The sequence below is a fragment of the Colletotrichum paranaense genome, assembly GCF_030867605.1.
Source record: "Colletotrichum paranaense strain IMI 384185 chromosome Unknown Scaffold_2.1, whole genome shotgun sequence".
NCBI lineage: Eukaryota > Fungi > Ascomycota > Sordariomycetes > Glomerellales > Glomerellaceae > Colletotrichum > Colletotrichum paranaense.
In genome coordinates this window covers 2,087,001-2,110,610 of record NW_026848960.1, presented here as the reverse complement: position 1 = coordinate 2,110,610, position 23,610 = coordinate 2,087,001, and the positions used below count along the sequence as shown (strand labels likewise).

General features: G+C 53.6%; 13 protein-coding genes across 13 annotated transcripts; 3 read left to right on the top strand and 10 right to left on the bottom strand.

Moving 5' to 3' along the window:
* Positions 1–807: 807 nt before the first annotated feature.
* Positions 808–1,125, bottom strand: CPAR01_02599 (uncharacterized protein; the record flags this gene model as incomplete). The annotated part of the gene is made up of 1 exon (XM_060486886.1): positions 808–1,125. One exon carries the CDS (start codon positions 1,123–1,125, stop codon positions 808–810), a length of 318 nt encoding a protein of 105 aa, XP_060354214.1.
* Positions 1,126–1,732: 607 nt separating this feature from the next.
* Positions 1,733–2,064, bottom strand: CPAR01_02598 (uncharacterized protein; the record flags this gene model as incomplete). The annotated part of the gene is made up of 2 exons (XM_060486885.1): positions 1,733–1,768; positions 1,825–2,064. 2 exons carry the CDS (start codon positions 2,062–2,064, stop codon positions 1,733–1,735), a joined length of 276 nt encoding a protein of 91 aa, XP_060354213.1.
* A 1,008-nt stretch (positions 2,065–3,072) lies between these two features.
* On the bottom strand, positions 3,073–3,282 carry CPAR01_02597 (uncharacterized protein; the record flags this gene model as incomplete). Its single annotated transcript, XM_060486884.1, has 1 exon — positions 3,073–3,282. One exon carries the CDS (start codon positions 3,280–3,282, stop codon positions 3,073–3,075), a length of 210 nt encoding a protein of 69 aa, XP_060354212.1.
* A 2,849-nt stretch (positions 3,283–6,131) lies between these two features.
* CPAR01_02596 (uncharacterized protein) lies at positions 6,132–6,712 on the bottom strand (the record flags this gene model as incomplete). The annotated part of the gene is made up of 3 exons (XM_060486883.1): positions 6,132–6,158; positions 6,202–6,411; positions 6,452–6,712. 3 exons carry the CDS (start codon positions 6,710–6,712, stop codon positions 6,132–6,134), a joined length of 498 nt encoding a protein of 165 aa, XP_060354211.1.
* Positions 6,713–7,184: 472 nt separating this feature from the next.
* On the top strand, positions 7,185–9,173 carry CPAR01_02595 (R3H domain-containing protein; the record flags this gene model as incomplete). Its single annotated transcript, XM_060486882.1, has 4 exons — positions 7,185–7,535; positions 7,609–8,131; positions 8,190–9,053; positions 9,118–9,173. The coding sequence occupies 4 exons, from the start codon at positions 7,185–7,187 to the stop codon at positions 9,171–9,173; spliced, it is 1,794 nt and encodes a 597-aa protein (XP_060354210.1).
* A 215-nt stretch (positions 9,174–9,388) lies between these two features.
* CPAR01_02594 (uncharacterized protein) lies at positions 9,389–9,703 on the top strand (the record flags this gene model as incomplete). Its single annotated transcript, XM_060486881.1, has 1 exon — positions 9,389–9,703. The coding sequence occupies one exon, from the start codon at positions 9,389–9,391 to the stop codon at positions 9,701–9,703; it is 315 nt and encodes a 104-aa protein (XP_060354209.1).
* Positions 9,704–11,123: 1,420 nt separating this feature from the next.
* Positions 11,124–11,939, bottom strand: CPAR01_02593 (uncharacterized protein; the record flags this gene model as incomplete). Its single annotated transcript, XM_060486880.1, has 1 exon — positions 11,124–11,939. The coding sequence occupies one exon, from the start codon at positions 11,937–11,939 to the stop codon at positions 11,124–11,126; it is 816 nt and encodes a 271-aa protein (XP_060354208.1).
* A 617-nt stretch (positions 11,940–12,556) lies between these two features.
* On the bottom strand, positions 12,557–13,404 carry CPAR01_02592 (histone H2A.Z; the record flags this gene model as incomplete). The annotated part of the gene is made up of 3 exons (XM_060486879.1): positions 12,557–12,745; positions 12,827–12,958; positions 13,300–13,404. 3 exons carry the CDS (start codon positions 13,402–13,404, stop codon positions 12,557–12,559), a joined length of 426 nt encoding a protein of 141 aa, XP_060354207.1.
* A 213-nt stretch (positions 13,405–13,617) lies between these two features.
* On the bottom strand, positions 13,618–14,025 carry CPAR01_02591 (uncharacterized protein; the record flags this gene model as incomplete). Its single annotated transcript, XM_060486878.1, has 2 exons — positions 13,618–13,915; positions 13,955–14,025. Coding segments are annotated over 2 exons (369 nt in total), but the record flags the coding sequence as incomplete, so codon positions are not given.
* Positions 14,026–14,064: 39 nt separating this feature from the next.
* Positions 14,065–14,286, top strand: CPAR01_02590 (uncharacterized protein; the record flags this gene model as incomplete). Its single annotated transcript, XM_060486877.1, has 1 exon — positions 14,065–14,286. One exon carries the CDS (start codon positions 14,065–14,067, stop codon positions 14,284–14,286), a length of 222 nt encoding a protein of 73 aa, XP_060354205.1.
* A 758-nt stretch (positions 14,287–15,044) lies between these two features.
* On the bottom strand, positions 15,045–16,507 carry CPAR01_02589 (actin; the record flags this gene model as incomplete). Its single annotated transcript, XM_060486876.1, has 6 exons — positions 15,045–15,275; positions 15,335–15,902; positions 15,958–16,166; positions 16,238–16,296; positions 16,355–16,410; positions 16,476–16,507. 6 exons carry the CDS (start codon positions 16,505–16,507, stop codon positions 15,045–15,047), a joined length of 1,155 nt encoding a protein of 384 aa, XP_060354204.1.
* Positions 16,508–17,239: 732 nt separating this feature from the next.
* Positions 17,240–19,266, bottom strand: CPAR01_02588 (F-box domain-containing protein; the record flags this gene model as incomplete). The annotated part of the gene is made up of 3 exons (XM_060486875.1): positions 17,240–17,519; positions 17,570–17,781; positions 17,839–19,266. 3 exons carry the CDS (start codon positions 19,264–19,266, stop codon positions 17,240–17,242), a joined length of 1,920 nt encoding a protein of 639 aa, XP_060354203.1.
* A 2,294-nt stretch (positions 19,267–21,560) lies between these two features.
* Positions 21,561–23,524, bottom strand: CPAR01_02587 (uncharacterized protein; the record flags this gene model as incomplete). The annotated part of the gene is made up of 8 exons (XM_060486874.1): positions 21,561–22,005; positions 22,059–22,272; positions 22,327–22,507; positions 22,570–22,864; positions 22,924–22,981; positions 23,041–23,124; positions 23,187–23,267; positions 23,329–23,524. The coding sequence occupies 8 exons, from the start codon at positions 23,522–23,524 to the stop codon at positions 21,561–21,563; spliced, it is 1,554 nt and encodes a 517-aa protein (XP_060354202.1).
* Between the last annotated feature and the right edge of the window lie 86 nt (positions 23,525–23,610).

The window sequence follows — 23,610 nt, the reverse complement described above, 5'->3', positions numbered from 1 at the left end:
GTGCTGGATCGTCAATGGATGGATGCGACAGGCACAGAATCGACCCGTCATGGCGGGTGTGCCGAAGGGTCTTTACTTTTGGTGAAACGGAACGGCGCGAGAGATGCGGAGTCTTTGTGCTGTCGGTGTCCTTGTATTTAGGAAGTCTTTATAATAACTTCATCAGGAATGCGAGACGATGCAAGATTCTTTCACAAGGGGCGACAAAGGAGGAGGGTCGAGGTCGACAATTGGAGCTTCTGAGACAGGGGTACCAATGCCTTTGAGGAAAGACGTCGCGCGGTGTCTGACGCTGCAGACGCTGTGTCGTAGAGCTGAAAGAAACGGAGGAGACTCGAGGAGAAGGTGTTGATTGAGTGAGAGTGAGTGCGACTGCCCCAGGTTTGCGAGGATTGAAATGCTTCCCGGGGAGGCCTGGGGCTGCGAATTGCCCATGTCGGTGCTGTCTCAGCGGTAGGTTCCTATGCTTGTATTCCTTGTCGCGCTTGTTGTGCAGTGATTTCGTATCTCGATATGATGCGGAGGAATGGGGGCGGCACGCATGTTGTGCTGCAAGTGCCTTGTCCACGACTCAGGAGGCACTCTCTCATAGGTTGATGCTATTGCGAATACACACCGTGGCTGGCTGGAAGTCTCGGGAGGTCGATAGAGCCCAAGTCGTTGTACACTGCCAACGTAGGCAGATAGGCAAGAAAGTGGCGGTCTAAAGTATTGAGTCGGGTCGTAGTTGGTTGATTTCGCAGGGACGCGTGCCCAAAGTTTGGGTACTGGAAGAGATATCTCGACGTTGGTCTTGGAACTCGAAACTTACCTTGGTACGGACACCTTAGGTAGGCACTGTGGTATGCATTCCTTTGAGGTTCTCAAGTCTTGCCAAGGTAGGTGCTTCTTAGTCCTTCCGCAGCAAGTGCGTGCCAGGGAAGGTGAGGTGGGAAGGTCCAAGTGCACAGTCTCCCTGGAGTACGTGCACAGTACCTTGTACTCTGTATGGATCTGCATGTCTCGTTCGCTGCTGGTGGAAATGGATTGGAATACTTTGATGAAAGATGCGGGCGTGGACTCGGGGACTGTGGAGACACGGGACTGAGTGCCATCGGCATTTCCTCGGTTGTCATTGGCTGCCATTGGCTACAATTGCTGTGTATGGCAAGTGTCGTGCGGCGTGCGGCGTGTCTCCTCCATTCCTGCACAACACAACTCTGGTGCTGCAGGCACAGACAATCATGACTTTCCACTCTGGCAGATGAAAATCTTGTGATTGGTCGGCTGTACAGTGCGGGTAGGCCGAAGACAAGGCATCTATCCGCACGGCGTTCGACATTCACTGAGGTGGTGTATCAGTCAAGGTCCAAAACCTCCCTCCAGTCGAAACCCACCTCAGTGCCGACACTCACCACAGTTTATCGCATCTTCCTGACCCTGCTAGGTGGTGGCAACAGGAAACTCTGCCTACATCCGGGATGCACCAGAGTCGGGCACTTAAAGCCCGTCGGAAACAAGATAACAAAAGCTTTCAAGTTGATACGGTACCTTATGTTCGAGGCAAAAGCAGATCAATCTTTGTGTTGAAACCTACTCGATGACACGTCAAGGGAATACCCTAAGGTAGGTAAGGTAGGTACTCCGTACCTTGGACGCGAACTACGCCGCTGTGGGTTCGTCTGATGCTCACAATGACACGACAGCATCGCGTTCTGGAAGAGAAACCATCGTTTTGTGTTTGAATGTGTGGTCAACGGCGTTCCTTGGAGAACCCTTCCCGCCCGTTCTACATACCGTTGGAGATGATTACGCAGAAACACCCTACTTGAGTGTGCACTGCACCTTACTATTTGACACTTTCGGTTTGTAGTATCGCACTGTGTACTTGTCATGGATGCACAACGTGGATGCAGATGTCGAGGGATAATTTGTGGATTTTGTGCGTGTTTCCCAGCAACGCACGGGACGGTGACGGAAAGACCACTCAATATATATTGGACCGGTGTGAGGCAACGGCAGGTCAGGAACGACGGGGCGGGCTTCCTTCCTTTTGGCATCGCAGCCAGTGATAGACGCCGCCATTACAGCTGACACTGTGCTAGCGCCTTCCTACACAACCTAAGGTAAGCGTGACAAGTTCCTGCCCATCTGGCTTATCCCACAGGCTGGGCCCCTTCCTTCCCTCCACCGCTCTGGCAGTAGCCGTAGTCCCCGTGCCACCTTCCCGCCCCTCCCTCCCAAACGCGTCCGACCACAGACCACGGACCACGGGCAGGCCGCAGCCCTCACCTCACTCACCACAGACCGCAAACCGTCTGTGGCCCAACAGCGCGACGAGATGCAACGTGCAACGTGCCTGCGAGTCAAAAGGCAAGTGCTCCTCGAGTGCAAACCTCCCAGTTGCTCCCTGCCCCGTCTCCGAAAAGGAAACATACCTTGAACCAGACGCAATGAGGCATCTTGGGCATTTGGGTGTACCTTCCAGGTTGAGGCATAGACACTGAAAGCAGGGGAAAGAATACAAGGCATCGTCCATTTCTCTCCTGCCGTAGGTAAGGTACCTTACGGAGTACTCTCTACCTTACTACGCACCTATGCCATGGCGCAATCGTGACTTCCCATTCTCGAGTTCATGATACTAAGGTAATAGGGAAGTTATGCGGCAATGCCAAACTTGACACTATCTTCCCTTTTTCTGGTATTCTTTCCCAGGCAGAATACACCTTAGCAAGGCATTCGGCCTTCAACCTTCTGACACCATTTCCCTTACCTTTCACATTTCTGCAGAGGAAACATCACTTCATAGACTATTCAATTCATTATCCACCACCACCGCGCAATACGCACAAAGCATAAAAACCACGGGCCATGGGCCACTCACCGCAGGCTGATTGCATTTTCTGAAGCGACACCGGCCGGCGACAATGGCGGTCGCGCCGCTTTTCTCCCTCTTGCCCCTTTTCTCATCCATATCTTACATCGAGGCCCAGTTCATCGCTATTCGGTATCTACTATACGTACGCAGTAGTAAGGTATCCGTACGAATAGTAAATAGTCTACAAAGACACCGCCCCTGCGAAACGTGAAGCTTCAATGTCCGTCGAGGATCCTCGGTCCCGCTGTGGACTTGTCCAGCTGCCACAATCCATCGCGGCAGACACTGTCGGCGCCGACTGCTTTCCAGAGATGACGACCTGTCCGTCCAGCTCGTGATCGCGAGGACGACGGAAGAAAAAGGAAGGAGGAAAGTCTGGAGAGCTGGACCCAGCCTTTGTCGAATACGGATAATTGGCTGTACATCTATCGAGGTGAGGTGCCTGGATCCTTGGCCTAGGTATTCGTACAGTTACGGTTCCTTGCCTCATCGATCAGGGTACTTTTACCCCTACCGAGCCTGGAGTCATACCTTACCTTACAGTTCTGACTATTCTAGAGACAGGTCCTTGCTCATTGGCAACCCAGGACCCAGGGTTATGGGCACGAGTACTCCGTACAAGCATGGGTCTGACATGGCACTTTAGCGTACAGGTACTGCGTGTACCTTTTGCTCCAATTGACGACTTCCTTTTAGCAGAGAGTACGCAGGCTCGGCCATGCCATATGAAGACATATTTCCATGTACTGCGTTTTGCGGCCATCTGAGAAGCACTCCTCTGGTCAACGTACGCGAGAAGTCGGAGACTCGGAGCAAGACGAGACGAGCCGTCCTTTCTCTCCTCTCCCCATGGCACGCCGCATACTACGTATGCCCACTACAACAATTACCATGAAATACCCACCTCACCACGCACACCACACCGCATCGCGCCGCGCTCAGTTTGTCAGGGGTACCTGGCTCCGCGGTAATGCCTGGGCCCTCCGTCTCCTTCCCGTCTGCCGCCTGCGCCTGTGACTTGCACAGGGCAACAACGGGTAGTTACAACGGCACAAGCCATGTGCGCATCGGGCCCTGAGGCTGGGGGTCAAAGGGTCAGACATTGTCATAGCCGTGGGTACCAGAGTCAGTGCCAGTGTCAACACGCAGCTCCTTCTCGCATCAACAACACTCTCTCGACACAAGGCCGAGAGGTACATCAGCAGAATCAAAGGGAAGAAAGGCTCTCGAGCCTCGGACGTTGCGAGATGACCAAACCTTGCCGAGCTTGGGACCAATTTCCAACGTACTCTGGACTACTGTGTATCCGTATGCCCCGTCAACAAGAAGCAAATGATGGGTCGGTCAACGGTCTCCCCGCCAGACACGATGGACACGGAGAGAATAGGACAGGATAGATTGAGACGGAACACCGCCAACACCATTGCACCAAAGCTAACCAAGCCTACAGTGTGAGCCGGCCATGAAAACAACAACAACAACAACAACAGACCCTGACCAGCGGGACACTAGTATTTTCCTACATGAGTAGTACGGACAGTAAGTCAGTTGGTGAGTTACGGAGACTTCTGGCTGACTGATTGACTAGTTAGAAGGGCGATAGCGGGTTTGTTCCCGCACGTTGCTCTGAGCGAGCCGACTGGACCCCAGAGGTCATGGACCCCCAATTCCTCATACAGCGGGCCCAGGTGAGGGCGAAGAGGTTTGGAGGTTCCGAGATTCGCCATATCGTACAGCGTACGGAGAAAAACCTTGGGCACAGGAACCTTGCCGAACCAAAGGGGGACCGGGGCATCCAGTCCAGCGAAACGGTGAAGGCTTTCGTCCGCCCTCTCTCTCAGTCAGTCTATCTATCCGTAGGTACCTTATTCACGTACCGCGCGATACTTTACAGCGACAGGTTCTAGTGGCTGGCACTAAGGCGAAGAAGAAAAGACACACTGACCTCGGGAATGTCAGTCCCTGCTGCCAGATGGACGGGCTTTTAGCGGCGCTGTCAGTGTCAGATCTGAGGTCTGTTCATGTTCAGCAACGTCAGGTACCTCGAGCCAACTTGCCTGTACTAGAGAGAAGTTATGTTGCCCTGAAGTTATTGATGCAGCTTCGCAACGAGTGCATTTTCTTTGTTGACATGGCTTTCTCTACCTTGGAGAGAGGAAGGCTTAAGGCTCAAGCACAAACACAAACACAAACACAAGCAATAGAATAGACACGACTCTCCTCATCATCGTCGGTCGCCCTGGGTCGTCGCCCCGATCCTTGTCTTGAGCCTACTGTGTACTGCGTAGGCCTGCCCTGTCGGTCTTGGGTGCTGGGTCCCTGACTCCTGGTCCTGGAAACCTAGACTCTTCCACTGGTAAAGAAAGGTATCCGTAAAGTACGGGATAGTGTGGTACAGACCGCAGAATGGGTTCCTCTTATTTTCCAATTGTTCCCTCCACCGTCTCTTTCTGCCCTGTCAGTCATTCTCCTTGCCGTTGTGGTCCACTGGTCCCTCCCCGACCCCTTGTCAAGGGCTGAAGCCTGTCTTCCTTTTGCCTTCTGCCGTTCGGGTCGTTGCCACACCCCTTCTTCTTTTCCCACAGCCCTGGGGTCTGAGTCCTGAGCTCAACTTTCATCAAGTCTTCTCTGGATCCCCGCTGGCTAGTCCCCGTCCGTTTGGTGGGGGCCCATTTCATCAGCTGCGGTCACTGGGGGCCCATCGTCGACAAAAACGGGGGTTGAAAGTGAACTGTGACGGGAGAGAGAGAGAAACTGCAAATCCAAAGGAAGGGGAGAGGGGACCAGAAAAAAAAAAAAAGAGAGAAGCTCCCCTTTTTAGCCTCCTCACTTCAGCTTCTTCTTCTTTTTTGCCTTTCATGCTGCAGCAGCATCAAATTTTCCCTCGTCGCTCGAATCTCCTCGCAACCTCTTAACCTCCCCTTCACCCCCTCCCTCACAGTTCATCGTCGTCCTCCTCTTTCGACCTTTGACCTTATTTTGAGCCTCAACACCAGGCGAAAAAAGTAGTACCTAGCGTCGGTCACCTCGCCATCCGCTATCCCTCCTCTTTATCTTATCCTCTCCTATCCGTCCCTAACTTATTACTTGGGCTTGTTTACCTCCCTTCTCCCGCATACCTTAGCACTTAATCGAGGTACGCGCACCATCAAGCAAGGAATACAAACACACCCACCACCCCTTTTGCGCCTTGCCCTACCTTGTCCAAAAGTACTTCACCTTGAATCAAGGCGCAACACACACACACGCACACCAATCCCCAAGCGATCGCGTGTCAAGCGTCTGCAACCCGCGTCTGCGTCTGCGACTGCGACTGCAACTGGAACTGTGTGTGTATCCGGTACCTGACTGGGTGACCTTGGCGTCTTCGGCGGAGAAACGAGCGAACGAGCCCCAAGGGCCAAGCCAAGCAAAACAATAGAGAAGTTGAGAGGCAGAAGACGAAGAAGAAGAAGAAGATCCCGGCCAAAGAAAAGCCAAAAAAGCAAAAGCACCAGCCCGCTTGCGCCCATCCCGCAAGGAGCCCGCCACATACCTTTGCCATACCTGAGGTACTTCGAACGGAGAGTACCTTGCCATTGACTGGGACCACTCGCCCTCCTCCCCCACGCCCACGCCCCTACATAACATCCGCCACGGCATTTTTTCTGTACTGGTCACAGCGTGCGACTTTTTTTTTTTCTTCCTCTTCTCTCTCTCTCGGCTGCTCGCATTTCCCTCCTCCCAACCTGTTTTTTTCAAAGACCCATTTTCGGAGGGGGTCTCTGCACGACTATTAACGACGACCGATCCGAACGAGCGAACGGCCGTCATATCCACACACGAGAGAAATTCCTTGCGACTTTTCTGTTGCATGCTGCGTGTTTGGTGAACTGCAACCTTGCACACACTCACACTGACTGCATCGCTTCGTACGCTACATCGCAATCAAGGTTGCTGCCGTCGCCTCCGTCCCCGACGCCGCTTTTGCGTCTTAGGTTGCTGTCACTTTGGCTTTGGCGAAAGGCACACTGACTGTTTGCTTGCTCCGCATCGCCCGCCATTTCCTGAGGTCGCCAGGTCCCTGTCCTCGCTCGCGTTGTCCACACACGTCAGTCGGTCGGTTTTGTCGAGGGCTTTTCTTGCTGCATCTACCAACTGCCCCCCTTGCCAACCCAACCTGCATCTCCCTCACACATCCGCATTACCGCCTCCCGCCTTTTCCTCCTCCTCCTCCTCCTCCTCCCTCCCGCTCCCCGTCGGCACATCACACGGGTTACTGGTCATCAAATCCAGTACCTGCCGTCAACGGGTCTACACCTCGAAAAAATATCACGAAAAAAAGACAATGAGCCAGCAACAACACGACATGTATCTCGACTACTCAGCCCCCCCGAATCGCTCCCCGAGCTCCTCGAGGCAGTATGCGGGCGGCTTCCAATCTGGTCTGTCCCTCCCTCGTCAGGCCCAGCGACCTTTCGATAACGGCTTGGGCTCCTCTGCCCTATTTCCTTCCGACCGTCTTGGCTACAATCCTAGAGCCATGGATCAAATGTCTGCGAATGGAATGCCCGGTGGATATATGCTGGACAACAGCCAGGCCTGGAACTACAATGCTGGTGGTGTCGCGACCGTCAACGGTGCCATGAACGGCGCCAATAGACAGAGGAGCGTCAATCGCCGAGCCGCTCTCCCCACTGTGAGTTTTTTTCCCCCCCTTTCCCTCATCCTTTCGCTCTTTATAACGTAGTCGTGATCTGACCGCCCCTTAGAACTGGACCGATCAAGGACTCGGCATGCACGGCTCATATGGCTCCGGCCTCAACGGTGGAATGGCCAACGGCCTCCGCTATGACGGACAGGGTGATATGCGTCCCAGCTCGCAGACGGAAGAGCAGCTGATCCCTACCGCCATTGTCATCAAGAACATTCCCTTTGCCGTGCGAAAGGAGACGCTTGCCGCCGTCATGTTGGAAATGCACCTCCCCCAGCCATACGCCTTCAACTACCACTTCGACAATGGCGTTTTCCGTGGCTTGGCTTTTGCCAACTTCCAGTCCCCCGAAGACACCAAGATTGTCATTGATGCCATGAATGGAATGGAGGTCCACGGCCGAAAGTTGAGGGTCGAGTACAAGAAGATGCTGCCAGAGGCCGAGAGAGAGCGTATCGAGCGCGAGAAGAGGGAACGACGTGGTCAACTCGAAGAACAGCACCGCGCCCCGATGCTACACCAACAGCCATCCCTCCAGACCCTGAACAGCGTCTCCAGCAACCCTCCCCGCGCTCCCCTCGGTACGTTGCGACGAAGCCACGAGATGGACTTGAACACCTGCTGACTGACCGTGTGTAGATGGAGATATTGATCTCAACGATCCCGAGACTCTGGAGTTCTACACCGAGCTTACTCTTTTCAAGCGTGATACCAACCGTGAAATCCTCATCTTCCCCAACTCCGTCGCCCCCGAGCAGCGCCGTCGCATCCACATCCTCGCCCATCACATGGGCCTCGAGCATAACTCTGTGGGAGAGGCCGAGTCGCGCCAGATACACGTTGTCAAGCGCCAGCTTCCTTCACCCACAGCCCAGATCCACTCTCCCGCTGTCGGCTTGGACTACCACAAGAAGGGCCTCAGCAGGGCAGCCACCTTCGACTTCGCCGCTGATAGAGAGGCCCGGAGCGCTAGCACCAACTACTCCCATGCCATGGGCCGCCAAGGTCCGACCCTTGAGCTTCCTGGAAGCCCTGATGGAAATGGCCTTGCCAACCTTCGCGCCGCCAAGAGCTTCGCCGATCTGCGATCCTTCAGCCCTAGCCCGTCTGCGTCCTCTTCGAGCTACTTGACGGCCATGAACGGCATCGGGAACATTCCCCAGTCTGGCAACTCGGGGGCCCGCTTCGGCGATTACAATGGAGGTGTCAACCAGTCCGCCGCGCTTGCCACTCCCAACCTGACACCTACTTCCGGGACGGTCGGCACTCCTGGTACCGACAGCAGCCTTCTCAGCTCGCTTGGTGGACTCAACCTTGGCTCCTACGAGTCAGCCGCCCATTCTCAGGCCCGAAGCACCCCTGGCGCCATTGGAAGCCAGCGCCCTGGTGCCAACAGCGGCAACCGCAACGCACCCGAGAGGCAGCCCAGAGGCCCCGAGTGGGAGACTTCTGCCGGCTTCAGCGGTCGCAACCGCTCCAACGGCCACATGCAACGTGGAAGCGGTAAGTTTTCTCTTTCGTCTGCTCAGACTGGGATAGTGAGTCCAATAAACTAATCCCATGGCAGACTCTTCCGACAACGCACCCCGTGCTGGAAGCGCCGGCGCATCTCGATTCCACTAGACAAGAACCATAATTTACCTCGCCGAGACTGCCACGACAACCATTACAATGAGGAAACGATTCATGACTCGCGACGCATAGAGACTACAAACGACATTCGACGAGTTCACCGCAGCTCACCGCAGCTCGGTAATCGACAAACCCCCCTGTGTTATACCTACCATTGCTTTTCATGATGGACACTCTCCCCCACAACCACACCCATATTGCTTATAATGATGATTTGTTGGACACGAGCCTTTGGCAGCGTCATGATCTTTCGCTCGGCCGTCTCGGAATTGGTGGATAGAAGATTTCCCAGCGTCGCGGCGGCATCCAATTTTGGATTCACGGCACCCGCCCGGCAAGGAAACCTTGGCTCATGGCTGTTTCAACGACCAGAGAAGGATGAACGGAAAAGAAACTTGGATACAAGAAAATACCTGATATGGGCAACCATTTCGACATGGCAAAAAAAGGCCCATGGGCGGTCCCCTATACCCTCCTGTTTCCCCGCCATACCTCCTTTCATGGCGCGCGGGAGCATATGAACCACCCTTGACGATGAATACGCTGTTACGACCTTTTTATGTCTAGATAGCTGTACCAGCATGCTCGACAAAAGCCGCTTCTTTTTGGATGACGAGACCATGCCCTTCGGCGACCATGACTATACCCACCTAATTACCACGGTTCGGCAAATTTTGATCAAGACACGACCCAAGACTGATGTTGCCCTCGGACTCTCTTTTGACGGCCAAGATTGGTAGTTTGTCGGCTTCAGAAAACAATGCCAGCTCTTTATTGGGCTCACCGACGAAAAAAAAAGTTTGATTTGATTCTGGGCGTCTTTGTGCGCCTGCATTTCCTGATGGTTTTTTTTTTTTTCGTGTTGTTTAGTATTCATGTCCCCCCGGCCCTCAGTCCTGCAAAGTGCTCTCTGTGTCAACTTGCAGAGAGTCGCCCACAGAATGAACACTCCTGTTCCATCATGGGTGATCTTTCGGGACGACTTTGACGGGGACATTGGCGTTGAGGCTGCATTGGGGGCCAATTGGTCGTATTTCCTGGTCCTGGACCTGCTAGAGTTTTCCGTGTTTTTTCATTCGTCTTATTTTTGTTGGATTTACATGCATTTGCGAGCATCTGAGGCAGGATGACAGGACGAGAGATCAGTGAACGATCTAATGTCGATATTTTTTTCCAGCAGAGAACAACACACGAGAGAGAGATGAGATGACAGATGCAAGGACTGGCCAAACTATTTGCGTGTAATGTGTCATGGGGCACAAAGATAATTTCGATGAAGAGAGGATGATGATGTACCGAGAGAGAGCCGCACACACTAGGCAGCTATGCTATTTTGCGCCTTGTCAAATATACTGCGTTTGATTTGATACCGAGTCTCATGCCATGGCGCTTACTGTGAGGACGACACAAGACGCGTTGCTACCTGACTACTGGCGTTCAACGTTACGAACAGGACTCGAACGCTTTTTTTGTGGTCTGGTTGTTCAGTTCTACCGCTCGTTCCTGAGGGAAGGTGGAATTCGTTACAAACCGTATGAGTTGGGGGGGTTCTAGGTCAAAATCCTCTTCTTACAAAGCAAGCTACAGTTCATGTTCTGTTTCACGACATCTCATGACACCTCGGGAGGTGGGTGAGCGGGCGGTAAACATATTTCTTTGTCTTGTGAAACGGGGGTTATGATGTGCCTGACCAAATGGTGGGTAAATGATACGGGCAGGAAGGACCAGCCGGATTCTGAAGACTCGTTCTTAAAAAGGGTCAAAATGATTATGAAAACGGGGGACGGTTAGGTGTTTAGATCCGTTGTGTTCCTACCATACCAACGAGATATCGTTCACGATGTGGCTCATTCTCCCGCTCGTACTCGTAAGAGCCCCAGATGCCACCTACCAAGCTACACAAACACTCACTCACATTCTACCAAATCTAGATCAATTTTGCTATATGGTTTGCACATAGCCGAATTTGGACAAGCAACGAGGTCGAACCATCGCCAGACGTTCCCGAGGAGGTGAAGGGGCAAGGGGGCGTAGAATGGCCGACCATCTCCAAGTGAACGAATCCAGCCATCGTGGACCATCATTGATAACTCCCCCGGATTCACCACTACCACCACCGTCAGCCGAGCCAGACGAGATCGCTGTGCAAATCGCCACAACGTCTCCATCTCCATCATCGTCATCCACGTTGTCCGGGCCCTCGTCAACCTCGTCACCCTCATCACCCTTGTCCCCACCGGAACCATTAACGCCAACGCCAACACCACCAACATCAACATCAACACCACCGGTCCCCTTCCGCCCCAACCCCCTCCCAAGATGGCGCTGGCGCACCCACTGCGGTCTACGATATCTCATCTCCTGCACAAACCGCTGCATCCACTGCGGCCGCTTCTTCTCCAACAAACCCGCCCCCAAACCCGGCCCGCTCTTCATCTCGCGCCTATACATGAGAGGTAAAGCCTTACTCAGCCTGCGTCCCGAAGACGCGGAGTATGGGTACCTCGTAGCGCAACAAATGAAGCGGAGGAATCGCGGTGGGCTCAGGGCGGCGAGGGCGGTAACCAGGGCGAAGGCGGAGCGTTCGGCGATGATGATGGCGAGGGCCGTGTTGGAGGATTCGGTGATGGCTTCGCCGCCTTGGCTCATGCTGTGGCCTTCTAAGTGGGAGTACGTCGAGCAGTGGCAGGTGGGAACGTGCTCAGCACGAGGGACACGAATCAAGCCGGCATCTGCACGACGCGTTCGCTTCAGCATCCCATTAACTAAGTAATCAGGCCGCACCATAGATACCCCGATTCATGAACACCATAGAGATGGATTTCCTGCATTAATCTGTGATCACTTAGGACAAGGGCACGGCATCAGTATACGGAAATCAAATGTGTACCCCCATTACAGTTTTATTCATCTACCTAAGCCCATCAGCTAGTGCCTTATCCGCGCGTGCCTTCTTGGGAACCGAAACAGGAACCTCGAAATGTTGTACATTGTGAGTGAGTGCCAGACTCGAGGCGAATCTGCGTGGGTTTCTGAGAGTGCAGGCACCCAGAGTGAGTACCCTGCAATCATGAAGATCAAGGCGCTTATGGCTCATGCGCCATATTTTTTTCAGCACCGTACCCGTGAACGTCGAGGACAGAATCGCGTGCAACTCTGAACCGTTGCATGCCTCTTCCTTTCTTTGTTTCCAGATATTGTGAAAAGATTATTCAACCTCTGGCACACCTGCATCATCGTCGTTTCTGACCAGTGTTGTAAGGAAAGCAGAAAAAAGCATCCCTTGAGACCGAACCACTCCCAAATAACCGTCCTGAGAAAAAAGCCAACCGGGAATATCAACGTTATTATCGTTGTTGTGCAAGACGCGGGATTTATGCCTCGAGCGCCTTGGCCTTCTTCTTCTGCTCGACCTTGAGGAGGAGCGCGCGGTTGATGTGTGGCAGAACACCACCAAAGGCGATGGTGGCACGAATCAGGGTGTCAAGTTCCTCGTCACCACGAATGGCAAGTTGGAGATGGCGGGGAGTGATACGCTTGACCTTGAGGTCCTTGGCAGCGTTCTACAAGGCGCGCGTCAGTAAATGATTTAGGCAGAGACCCCGATGAGTCAACGGAGTGCGCCGGGAGGGATGGGAACTTACGCCTGCAAGCTCGAGTACTTCAGCAGTAAGGTACTCGAGAACGGCGGTGACATAGACGGCAGCCTTGGCACCGACGCGCATCTTGTTCTGGGTGTTGGCCTTGAGGAAACGCTTGACACGACCGCAGGGAAACTGGAAAGTCCGTGTTAGCAAGCTGCTACCGCTAGCTTGAGAAATTTTCATTGCTGCGAGCGTTCCGGGAGTTGCGCCATCGTTTTCAAGCCCAACGAGATCGTGCACGCGACCGCATCCCGTCCATCATCCAGTGCAGCCTCAACGGCGGAAAAGTGATCGCGCAGATTCACCGTTGCAGGTGGAAGATGCTGCGCGACACGAGATGATGGTTGGATGGCGGTTCTGACTTGTGTTGCGGTCGAACGCGTCGGAATCGGGTGGTCGTCGGTCGATGCTCGATATCGGGGCCCAAAAATCGACGTGCAAAACCGGCGCATCATCAGGATAGCGCAACTTACCTGGAGACCAGCGCGAGCGGAGTGGCTCTGCTGCTTCTTGGGGACTTCGGCCGTAGCCTTGCCTCCGGACGTCTTTCCGCCAGACTTTCCCTTGCCGCCGGCCATTGTTGATGTTGATGCGAGGGCGCGAAAAAAAGGTTTGATAAATTCGAAAGTCGAGTTTGGGATCCGATGATTCGATCAAAGTGGGGATGCGCGTGTCGAGTACAAGGTTTGGAAAAAAGGACTGTTATCGAAGAAGACTGTTTCGGTGTTGGGTTGAAGTTGGAGGGGTTGTCGAGGGAAGCTTTGGTGGAGGTGGATGGAGATGGCAGAAATTTAGTTCGAAGGCTGACAGTGATTGTTGTTGTTCGTCGGTGACGGCAGGAGAAGAGGACAGGGGGGCGAATGGGAGCGAGGGAGCTTCGGTGCGAGCAAGAAAATCGCGGTCGGTGTGGTGTGGGAGGTGCGAGGAGGGGGGGGGGGACCGTCGATGGGTGTGCCGGGTGCTGCTGCGTGCTGGTGCTGGTGCTGGTGCTGCTTGTCTTTGCGGTGCTTTTCGTTTCTGAGCAAGTCCACGGCGCGGCCTGTGTCTGCGTGTCTGCTTCTGCTGCTTCCAACGGAAAGGTATGACCACCTGCGCACCTCTGCTGCTCTGCTCTGCTCTGCTCTGCACTGCACCTCTGTGCTGCCGCGGCCCACGCTGCCTCCTTGCTCAGAGTTTTGCTGGTGAGCTATGGTCCGTTCCTATTCGTCGGTTGGAGCTCTGTTGTGGATGGCTGTGTTATGGCGCTAGCGTCGAGTGCCCAGAAATTGTTGACAAAATGTTATTGCCAGAATGTTGCGCGACTGGAGAGCTTGCACACGGCTGCCGAAGATTACCCGAACCGCATCGAAGGAGCCGGGAACCTTGAGGTGCTTGCTTGGCCCGGGCGGGCTGTGAGTCTGATGAGCGAGGCAAGAGAGCCTGCCGCCCAAGACGTAAGTACATGGCACTCGCCATGGTAGAACCGTCAGAAAGCCAGAAATGAGACAAGAGTAAGGAGAAGGACCTGCTCAGCTCGAGCAAATCACCTGGGATCCAGGACACGCCGTGGCGGCAAAGAAGCACATACCTTGAGCTTACCTCCAAGTGAGGCTCTGCGACGGATGCCAGCAGCAGGCTTTGGCCAAGCTCGCTGCACTACAGCGGGATGGTCAAGCAAAGCTCAGAGAAGAATGAGGAGTGGCCTTCAGATCAGCCTGAGCCCAAATGCAGCCTGTCTCGAGCCGTGGAGGTGAGTGTTGTCATCTTGATATGATCGTTGCCGATGTTGGCCTTTGATGTCGACGCAAAACGCAGACCGAGAAAGCGTCCCGCACGAGGCTAGTGACAGCCTGTGGCGCTTCTACGCACGTGATGTGGCTGGTGCTTCATCCGGCCTGGAGTCTCACGTGCGACGTTTGACCTCATGAGCTCAGTGCTCCCTTCAAGGCTCAAGCTCAGGCCCCGCCTGGACTCGATCGGATGACCGGCCCCATAAAACACCGGGAAGATCTGACACTGGAGCTCGGGTCTCATCCGGTATCCACACCACCAAGTTCTCATCTCTCGACTCTGGAGGAGTGAGTCCTCATCCTGCAGCCGGTACCAGCTGTTAATGTAAGTCTACAATAAGGCACTGTCGAAAGAGAGTATAACTTCTTTCATCTTATCATACTTTCTAATCAAATCGTCAATACATCCATAATAGAGAGCGTGGTCCTACTCACTGACCACCACACTATCAAAGAAACTTCTTGTTTGCTATCTCGGGCCCTACCTCTTCGTACTCGGCCCTCATAACACACATCCTTTCAAACGTCGAAAGTTCGCTCATGATGGATCCCCCAACCCAAGCGGAATACGCCCTATTCCGAGGAGAGATGGCATTGATAGTAGTACCCTCTGCGAATAAACGCTCCAGTTCGCACTTCAACCTGGCGCCGAACCCAGGAAACATGGTGTTTCCTCCAGCCTATACCGTCGTCAGCAACACGGCGACTCAGCGAAAGCAAAACAAAGACAAGTACTCACAAGCAGGATATTTTGACAGAGACTTTCACGAAGACCCTGTGCACACTTCATAATAACATTAAAGGCATTATGCTGCAGCCCACCAACATCAAGCCCCAACATGGAAGGGTTGAACGACACCTCGCCCGCACGCAAACCCAGCGGGGTGTCAAGCTTGACTTTCATCCCGTCAGGCAGATCCCAGATCTCTTCTTCCCCTCTGTCATCCACCATATTCTTCCACCGCATGACACCCTCCTCAAAGTCCTTTGCGACGCGGCACCGTTCAGTCTTGGCCAACCACAGAACGTCATCCCAAGCCCCGTTTGACGGAAGCTCTAGACCGACTTCATTCGTGAGAGCTTGCTGCAACCAGTCGTCTATCGCTTGTCCCCCAACGTCGTGCCTACGGGCATGGTTCCGGATAGGCGCGTGATCGTATACTGGTAGAGTAGAAGTCCCCGCGTAGCCCGAGTCGATGACGAGAGCGATGGGTAGGTTGGCCGCGTAAGTTGACAGCAGAACCGGCGAGGCCGTGTAGTACGCCGGCGCGGAGAAATATTCGAAGACGTGGGATACCATGGTCATCCTAGTTTGTGCACAATTAGGCTCTTTGCAGTCTCGAAAAAACGTCTGGGACTTACCGCTGGCTTGGAGAGAGATGGAGTGGTTCTGTCATGATGATTGGATGATGGGAGAGCGGTATGGAGGCTCCCAACTCTGCCAAAGCATAGTTCCATATCCTATCTGCGTCTTGCCAGTTCGTGATCACGCCACCTGCTCTGATCGGGTATAGAGGTTGGTTGAGGCCTTCATAATTCGGGTCAACGGCATGGCCGACGTTGTAAGTGGTCTGTAATATGGTCAAAAAGTCTGGCGCCTCGAGGAACCTGCACAGGTTGCGGAGATATCATGCCGACTAACCATCCAGATATCAGTGTTCCTGTTCTCTTTCGTCCTAGTAGGATATTGGATTGTAGTTGCTAGGTTGTAGTCAGACGGCTGAGAACAGTTACAGTTGGGGACTTTGTCTTTAGTCACGGAATACTCTGAGAGGCTGCCGGTCGCCGCCAAATCCAGCCTTGGTGAACCCGGACCTGGTAAACGATCAGAGCCTCAATCACCTTCAGAACCACGCCTTCATTGACCAGGCAGCACTTACCCGCTATCAATAACAATGGCTCGTGGTGACATATTTGCACTGGGCGACATGATAGATCGAACGCCAGGTATCTCACATCAGGAGATGTTTAGGGCAAGCTTACGAAAGAGCTCAGCTGTGAGAATTTGACGCTCAGGCATCTGCAGATTGGGCTTTACACAATTGCTTTCTTTTCGAGGCTGAGGTGAGCTGGTGCCGGTCTGCATATGCAGGCGGCACTCATTCAGGTAAGGTAAGCATGCAGGCACGTTTGGGAACGCCGCTTATTGTCCGTTTCCATTCAGGTTTAATGATTGAAACCTGATGGCCCACATCACGGAAGGTTATTTGCGATGAATTGGCAAGAATATCGTAGAGATGGGTTCTTCCGTTTTACTACTACTCAAGTCTCTAATCAACCCTCTTCTCTTTTCTTCATGAACCCTTCAAGCATCTTCCAGGTTCAACTTGGTAAGCATCAAAACTTCATCAAAACTGATTGCCATGGTCATTACCAGCGCCATGTCGTACTGTGAGACCCAACAGGCTTTTGGGCAGGTATCGCCTGCAATCATACACTCTGCACGCCATGGTATTCGCCGTGGTAAATCTGCCCAAAATAAAAGACCATGTGATCCCAATTCCACGCCAGTCGCATCCATTACGCTTGCAGTCAATAAAACAGTCATCGCTCTGACGGATCCTCTTTCATTACCAAACTCCGGATTTGCGGGTCGTTGCTTGACGTCTTTGCGCCATACGTGTTGTGTCGTTCTTAATAGCGTTTAATACATCATCGTCATAATTTGCTGCTGCTGTTGTCGCTGCCGCTGTGCGTTTCTCTCAGCGAGAATCCTCTTGACTCGTCGTCGACCGGTGTTGATGAAGTGATATTGCGGCGGGTACTCCTGTTCCACGGCTTGAGGGTATGTCCAGTATACGAGCCCGGCGAGAATCATGTTGAAGAATCGGGCTGCGGGCGTGAGTCGGGGCTTCTTGCGCGCAAAGTGTCGCCATTCGAGTGTGAGAACGATGTTGCCCAATACATTAAGAAGGCGGAAGAACCTTTTACCTGTTAGCTCCTTATAAAGTAGTGAAATAGTAACCGAACTTACATGTTCAACACGATAAAAACCAGGGTCACTGTAACCCGTCTGTCAAATAATCCAGCTATGCCGTCTTCCACATCTTTGACGAGGACGTAGATTGGCAAACACCAAAGACCGAGTATCGCTGTCTCAAGGATCAACGAAAAGTGGTACGTGCGCTTGTGTTCGCCTCTGACCACGAGGAGAGCCAGACACCACCACAGCAAGACGAACGCGACCTGTCCAGGTTAGACAACTATTTTCGAGACTCACGAGAGCGATTTCCATGAACTTACAATAGACGGCACCAAGACGAGGATCTCGTCTCTAAAGTACCTCCAGCAAAGCGCACCGGCGACGATACCGAGACTCAGCTGAATCCAGCCCAAGACGAAATACACCAGCAGGACGTTGTTGTAATGATTGTAGCAGCCCTTGTGGAACTCGGGCTGGTTGGGCGCCGAAGCAGTGGCGACGGGATACCCGCACCATCGACAGATCCATACACTCGCGTAATTGCCTAGTGCCACCTTTTTGCCTACCGCCAGCTCATTCTTCTGATACGCGCAGTCGACACATTTACTAGCAAGAGGATACCGCGGATGGTTATAGTCTGCCCAGAGCAAGCTGCCGCGTGTGGGATCGTACTTTAGGCAGATGTAGCAATGTGCCAGTAGAGCGAGGCGGAACTGCTCGCCAAAAAGGTCGCGAATGGTCTCCTTTGTGAGAAAGTTACGGTAGAAGCGGCACGTGCGGCGCAGATTCTCGAGCTCGCCGAACTCGAGGTAGTCGATGATCATAAGATGCAGCTCAGGCGGGAGATCCATGAGACTGTTACCTGTCTTGGGGCCTAGAATACGAGAGCGTCGTCGTGGATCGAGCGAGGCGACCTTTTCAATGACTGAGTCTCGGCGTGAGCGGGATGTGCGAGGCCGGGCGCTTCGGGCGCTGGTAGGTCGTATTGAGCCGCCATCTTTACAGGACAGTTGTTGCTCGAGTTCGAGGGGTAGAGGTGACTCGAGGGGTGAGGGCAGGTACTGAGCTGGTGAGGCTGCGGCTGAGAGGTTGAGAGGTTGGGGCGCTGGTGAGTTGGGGTGGACCTGAGGCGCGAAGGATATAGCTGAGGGAGTAAATATGGGAGAAGACAAAGGTGCGCTGGGTGAGTGGACTATGGTGGGCGGAGGTGACAGTGGCGATACGGGTTGAGACTGCGGCCCCGGGACGGTGAGTGTTTGAGTTGTGATGTTGTTCGTCAAGGTCTGGGCATTCGAGGACTCGGCGGGGTGAGCGCCGGTGAGAGCCTGGAGGGTTGCGTCATCTTGAGTGGGGGGTTGGGCTGATGGGCCCAGTGCCAGGGTTGGAAGCGTATGAGCGTGATGCTCATGAGCGGAGTGAGGGGGCGACGGTGAGGCCGGCTCCGGTGAGTTAATAGTCGGTGTGAAAGGTGGCAGTGGTGATGTGAGCGGCAGAGCCGTGTAGTGAGATTGAGAGGCCGTGTGAGCCGGAAGTTGAGCTTCAAGATCGGGTTCAGTGGTCGGTGCGGGAGCGTGAGCGGGTACGGGAGTGTCCTCGGCGGTGGTGGACGAAGCGGTTAAGGATGGGGCCGATGAAGCCGCGGATGACTGAGATGGTTGCTGATCATCTTGGGAACCCTGAACCTTTTTGCGGACGCCGCGGGCAGCGCGGGAGATGCCCCTCCCGAATGAGCTGACAACATTATCCATAGTGAGCCCAGGGCGGGAGATGGTTAAACGGTGTTGTCGGTGGTCTTTTGGTGCACCGTCGACGGGATATGTGCCCACCGTACAGCAGTGAGGAGAGTGAGAAAGAGATCTGGCGGCGGGTCGGCTGGGCGACCGGGGATCCCCTCGTCACGGAGGGTTGAAACTGCTTGGAACCCGGGGTGCTACAGAGAGGCCGATGTGAAACGGGTCTGGAAGCCGCGCCGGGAATCCTGGGCGAATGTTGGGGGCGAGGGACTGGGCGACCTGAGTTGACAAGAGTGTAAAGTGAGTGTGAGCGTCAGCGGGCGGTGTGTTCGAACGAATGAGAGCGGGGGCGTAAGTGAGCGAGTTGAGATTGTTCGAGCGAGATGTTGTTTTAGGCAAGTCTTAGCCAACGTCTGCGATAGTAGCCTCAGTGGCCGTGAAGCGGTAGGACATTGTTTTGATTCGGGGTATGAGGGAGGGGGGAAAATTGGTAAAATAAGAGAAGGAAGAGAGGGAGGAAGAGACGGGTGCGAGTGGAGGAGGTCGAGGTGGTGATGAGTGATTGATGATCGATCTGTGATGTGGTAGTCTGCCCGCTCGTGGGTTCGTTTCTTTTCTTCTTCGTTTGTTGTGTCCCTCCTCGTGACCCTTGTGACCAACGGACCTGATTCGATCTGGTCTGATGCAGGGTTACTTTCTAGACTCCTTGAATCCTTGAATCTGGGGTTCCGTTCGAGTTGGGATGCAGCAGGCCAGGCGCAAAGTTTACCAAGGCGTGCCAGGCAGAGAAAGGCAGAGAGTGGACGACAGGAGTCAGAGTCAGTCGGTCTCTACGCGCAAGACTGCAACTCTCAGTCTCACCTTTTTAGAGCGAGCTGCAACGAACGGGCTGGAATGGGCGACCGCCACGCGGCGATCGCAAGGGGGAGGGGGGCGGTGGTTGGGTTGTCCGGTGCTTGTGCTTGTGCCTTTGCAGACTGCCCACAGGCGGGTGCGCCAAACCGGCGTGGACGCGGTGGGAATAGTGCGCTCTGGGACCAAAGAGAGGGGAAAAGAGAAGACGCCGGCCCCTCGACTTTCGACTTGATGGGTACACAAAGGTGGTGCTGTGGTCCGGTGACCAACAAAGTACCTCGGTTGTCGAGTGTCCCCCGGGAGTTGGCGGTGGGGTTCCGGTCTGTGAGCACCCGTCGAATGTGTTCAGGCGTCAATAATCAGCTGTGGTAAGGGCGTTTGCTGGCCAAGCCAAGGGATATATCGTATAGTTCGTGTGTCTCTGGTGGGAATAGTAACAAGTTCGAACAGTAAGGTGAATAGAGTAGGTTGGCCAAGAGAGAATAGGCAAGTAGGAAGTAGGCGACCGAAAAAGCTTGGAACCAAGGGAACCAGCCAAGTGAAGAAAAGATAAATCCCGAGACCTTGTCTTGATGGCGCTGTTCATCCGCAAGCCATGGAGGACTCTCCTTGTATTAAACCCGTCCGTGTTGCCTGCGACGGAGTAACATAGATGATGGTTGACTTGTCCACGTACGAAGACAATAAGGAGGCAACGCCAAGCCAGGAGGCCTGCCTGCCCGGCACACCACTCTCGGCCGCTCAGATCAGCCTCAAGCTTCGTCAAAACGTGGCCAAGAAGTCCCCATATCCATCTTTAGCAACGCTCCGGACTTGATGGTGTGTTGGGCTTTGGGTGTGTCGCATGTTTCGAATCCTAGGGGTTTCCGCGCCGCCCTAGCCTCCTAGCATACAGTAGCTCTTAGCAGGGCACGCATGCTTACTTACCAGCATGATTTCTAGCATACCGTAGCACGCATAGGTTTGCTTCCAGGATGGCTCTTCCTAGCTCCCGGTGCAACTTTGAGAGTGCTGGACCGGCAGCTGGGTCGGGCACGACTAGCGAATTCCCTTAGTCTAAGATAGTTTCATTCTCGTCATTTTAGATTCTGTCAAGCATATTGCTACTTTATTTTGTGACGAGGGTGGTGACGGTGTTGGGGCCGACAATGCTGGTTGACGAGGAAGAAAAGCCTCAGAGCATGGATGCACTCTACCAGTCCCCTCATCAAGACATCAACTGACAACAGCACGGCTTCACACCCATGTGATCATCAGGGAAGCTCCCAGTCTATTTGCTTCATGTTCTCTATGCTTGACCAGCCGGTCTGAAGCGACAGGCGATACGGCATGCCTCCGCTGTCCAGTATTCAACCGACAACCCACATTCGTCTCTAGGAACTGATCCGTACAGTCGCTTCAACCCTGCAAAGCCTACAGCATCGTTGATGACTTGTTCCTTATGTGGACAACGCCTAGACCTTTTCCGCAGCCTTACGGACCTCCACTTGCTCAAACGTAGCATCGCCGTCCATTCCCGCCTCCTTGGAAACTTTGGCATCTTTGCCGTCGAACAGGACGGCAATCTCCTCAAGAGTAGGTCCCTTGGTCTCCACGAAGAGGAACCAGATGCAAACCACCTCAATGACCAAGATGACGATGTAGACAAAATAGAACTTCCAAGCCAGCGACGAGAGTCCGATGGGGTTGACATATTGGTTCAAAACACCAGAGAGCGCTGTTACTCCCAGGCAGATTGCCAGTCCCTTGGCTCGTATGCTGAAGGGGAGAATCTCGGAGCAGTAAGCAACCGTCAAGCCAGGCCATGCGAAACCAGCAACTCCATAGAAGAGGAAGATCATTGCCAGAACCGCGGACCCGGCGTCTTTGTTTCCTGTTTGGGCATACACTGCAGAGCATCTGAGAAGGTCAGCATAGGTTAAGTAAAAGCCGGGACATTGCGGAGCCCTTACCCAGTCCAGACACTGAAAACAACGAGCATCCCGACGGCCGCGATAAGGAAGAGAATCCTTCGGCCGAGTTTTTCGATGAAATAGACCGAAAAACAGATTGCAACAAGGAACGACCAGATTTGGAGACCGCCATTAAACAGAGATTGAGAGTTGGGCTCGTCGATGCCAACGGAACTTAGAATGTCATGAAGATAGTACGAGACCAGGCCGTTTCCTATCATAGTCCTGTGTCAGCCAAGTCCAGGTTCTCCAAGGAGTGTGCTCATACCTGAACATTGAGAGAAGAACGATGTGAGCACAATGAGCAACAACCTCTTGCGGTTTCCCGGTGTCTGGAAAAACACCATCCAACCCGTCTCCGCCGCCAGCTTCTCAAGCTTGATGGTCTCTTGGATCTCGGCGAACTCGGCCCGGACGAAGGGATCATCGCGGTTTCCACTGGCGTGATACTGCGACATTAAGCGTCAGTCTCCAGCATGCACTAATTGTAGTGAATCTGCGCTCTTCTTACCTTGACCAAGATCTCAAAGGCCTCATTAGATCGGTCCTTTGAGCATAGCCAACGCGGACTCTCAGGCAACGTGAATATGCCTATCAGTTGGAGCACCGGCATAAGGCATTGCAAAGCGACAGGAACCCGCCACGAGACTTGACCCGTGTACTTGATCGTTCCGTAGACGGTCCAGGCGGCGACGATACTTCCGACATACCAGAGGCTGTTGTACATCACAGTGAGCCTACCTCGATGCTGAGGATAAGCCAGTTCCATGATCAGCAGCGGACCGGCTCCGATGGAGATGTTGGATCTAACACGGCTAGTGATCAGTGATCAGATCAGCAATTATGGGCATGAATGCCCGCTTACCCGAACCCTACGAGGAAACGACCACCGATAAACATGCCCTCGTTGACGCTTGGAACGGCTGAGCGACATTAGATCCCATCCTATTCATGCAGAAGTAATAGGGGCCTGAGTGCCTACATTGGATGATGACGCCGACGACCAGGATGATGATGCCGATAGCAGTCGCGATACGACGGCCATAGAAGTCCGCAATGTAAGGGGCTGTCGCCAGTGGATACGTTAGCATGTGAGAAGATCTCACTGAACTTGTATTCCCAACTGACAGAAGAACAGTGCACTGAAGCCACCAATGTTGACAATAGCAGTGAACAGGCCAAGAGTAGAGCCGGAAGGATGATTGAAGTCTGGGAATTTAAGAGTCAGTAAACTTCTCAACGAAGCAGTGACGGATATTGTAGGACGTACAAGCCCGCCAGTTCTCAATTGTCTGAAGGCCATTCAGGAGACTCCCATCATATCCGTTGATGGTAGCACAAAGCATCAAGATTGGCATTCTGATGTAAAGGCTCCGTAACCCAGCGTGCTTATACCATGTTACCCGTGGGACTTCGAGGTGTGGCGGCTCCTCAACATAATCCGGATGTTCCTTGGTTGAAGTCATCGTGCTCCTGGAGGTACGGCAATAGAAATTGAAGACAGATTTCTCGAGTTCTCGGCGTCGGATCACTATGGTCCTGGGTCGCTATG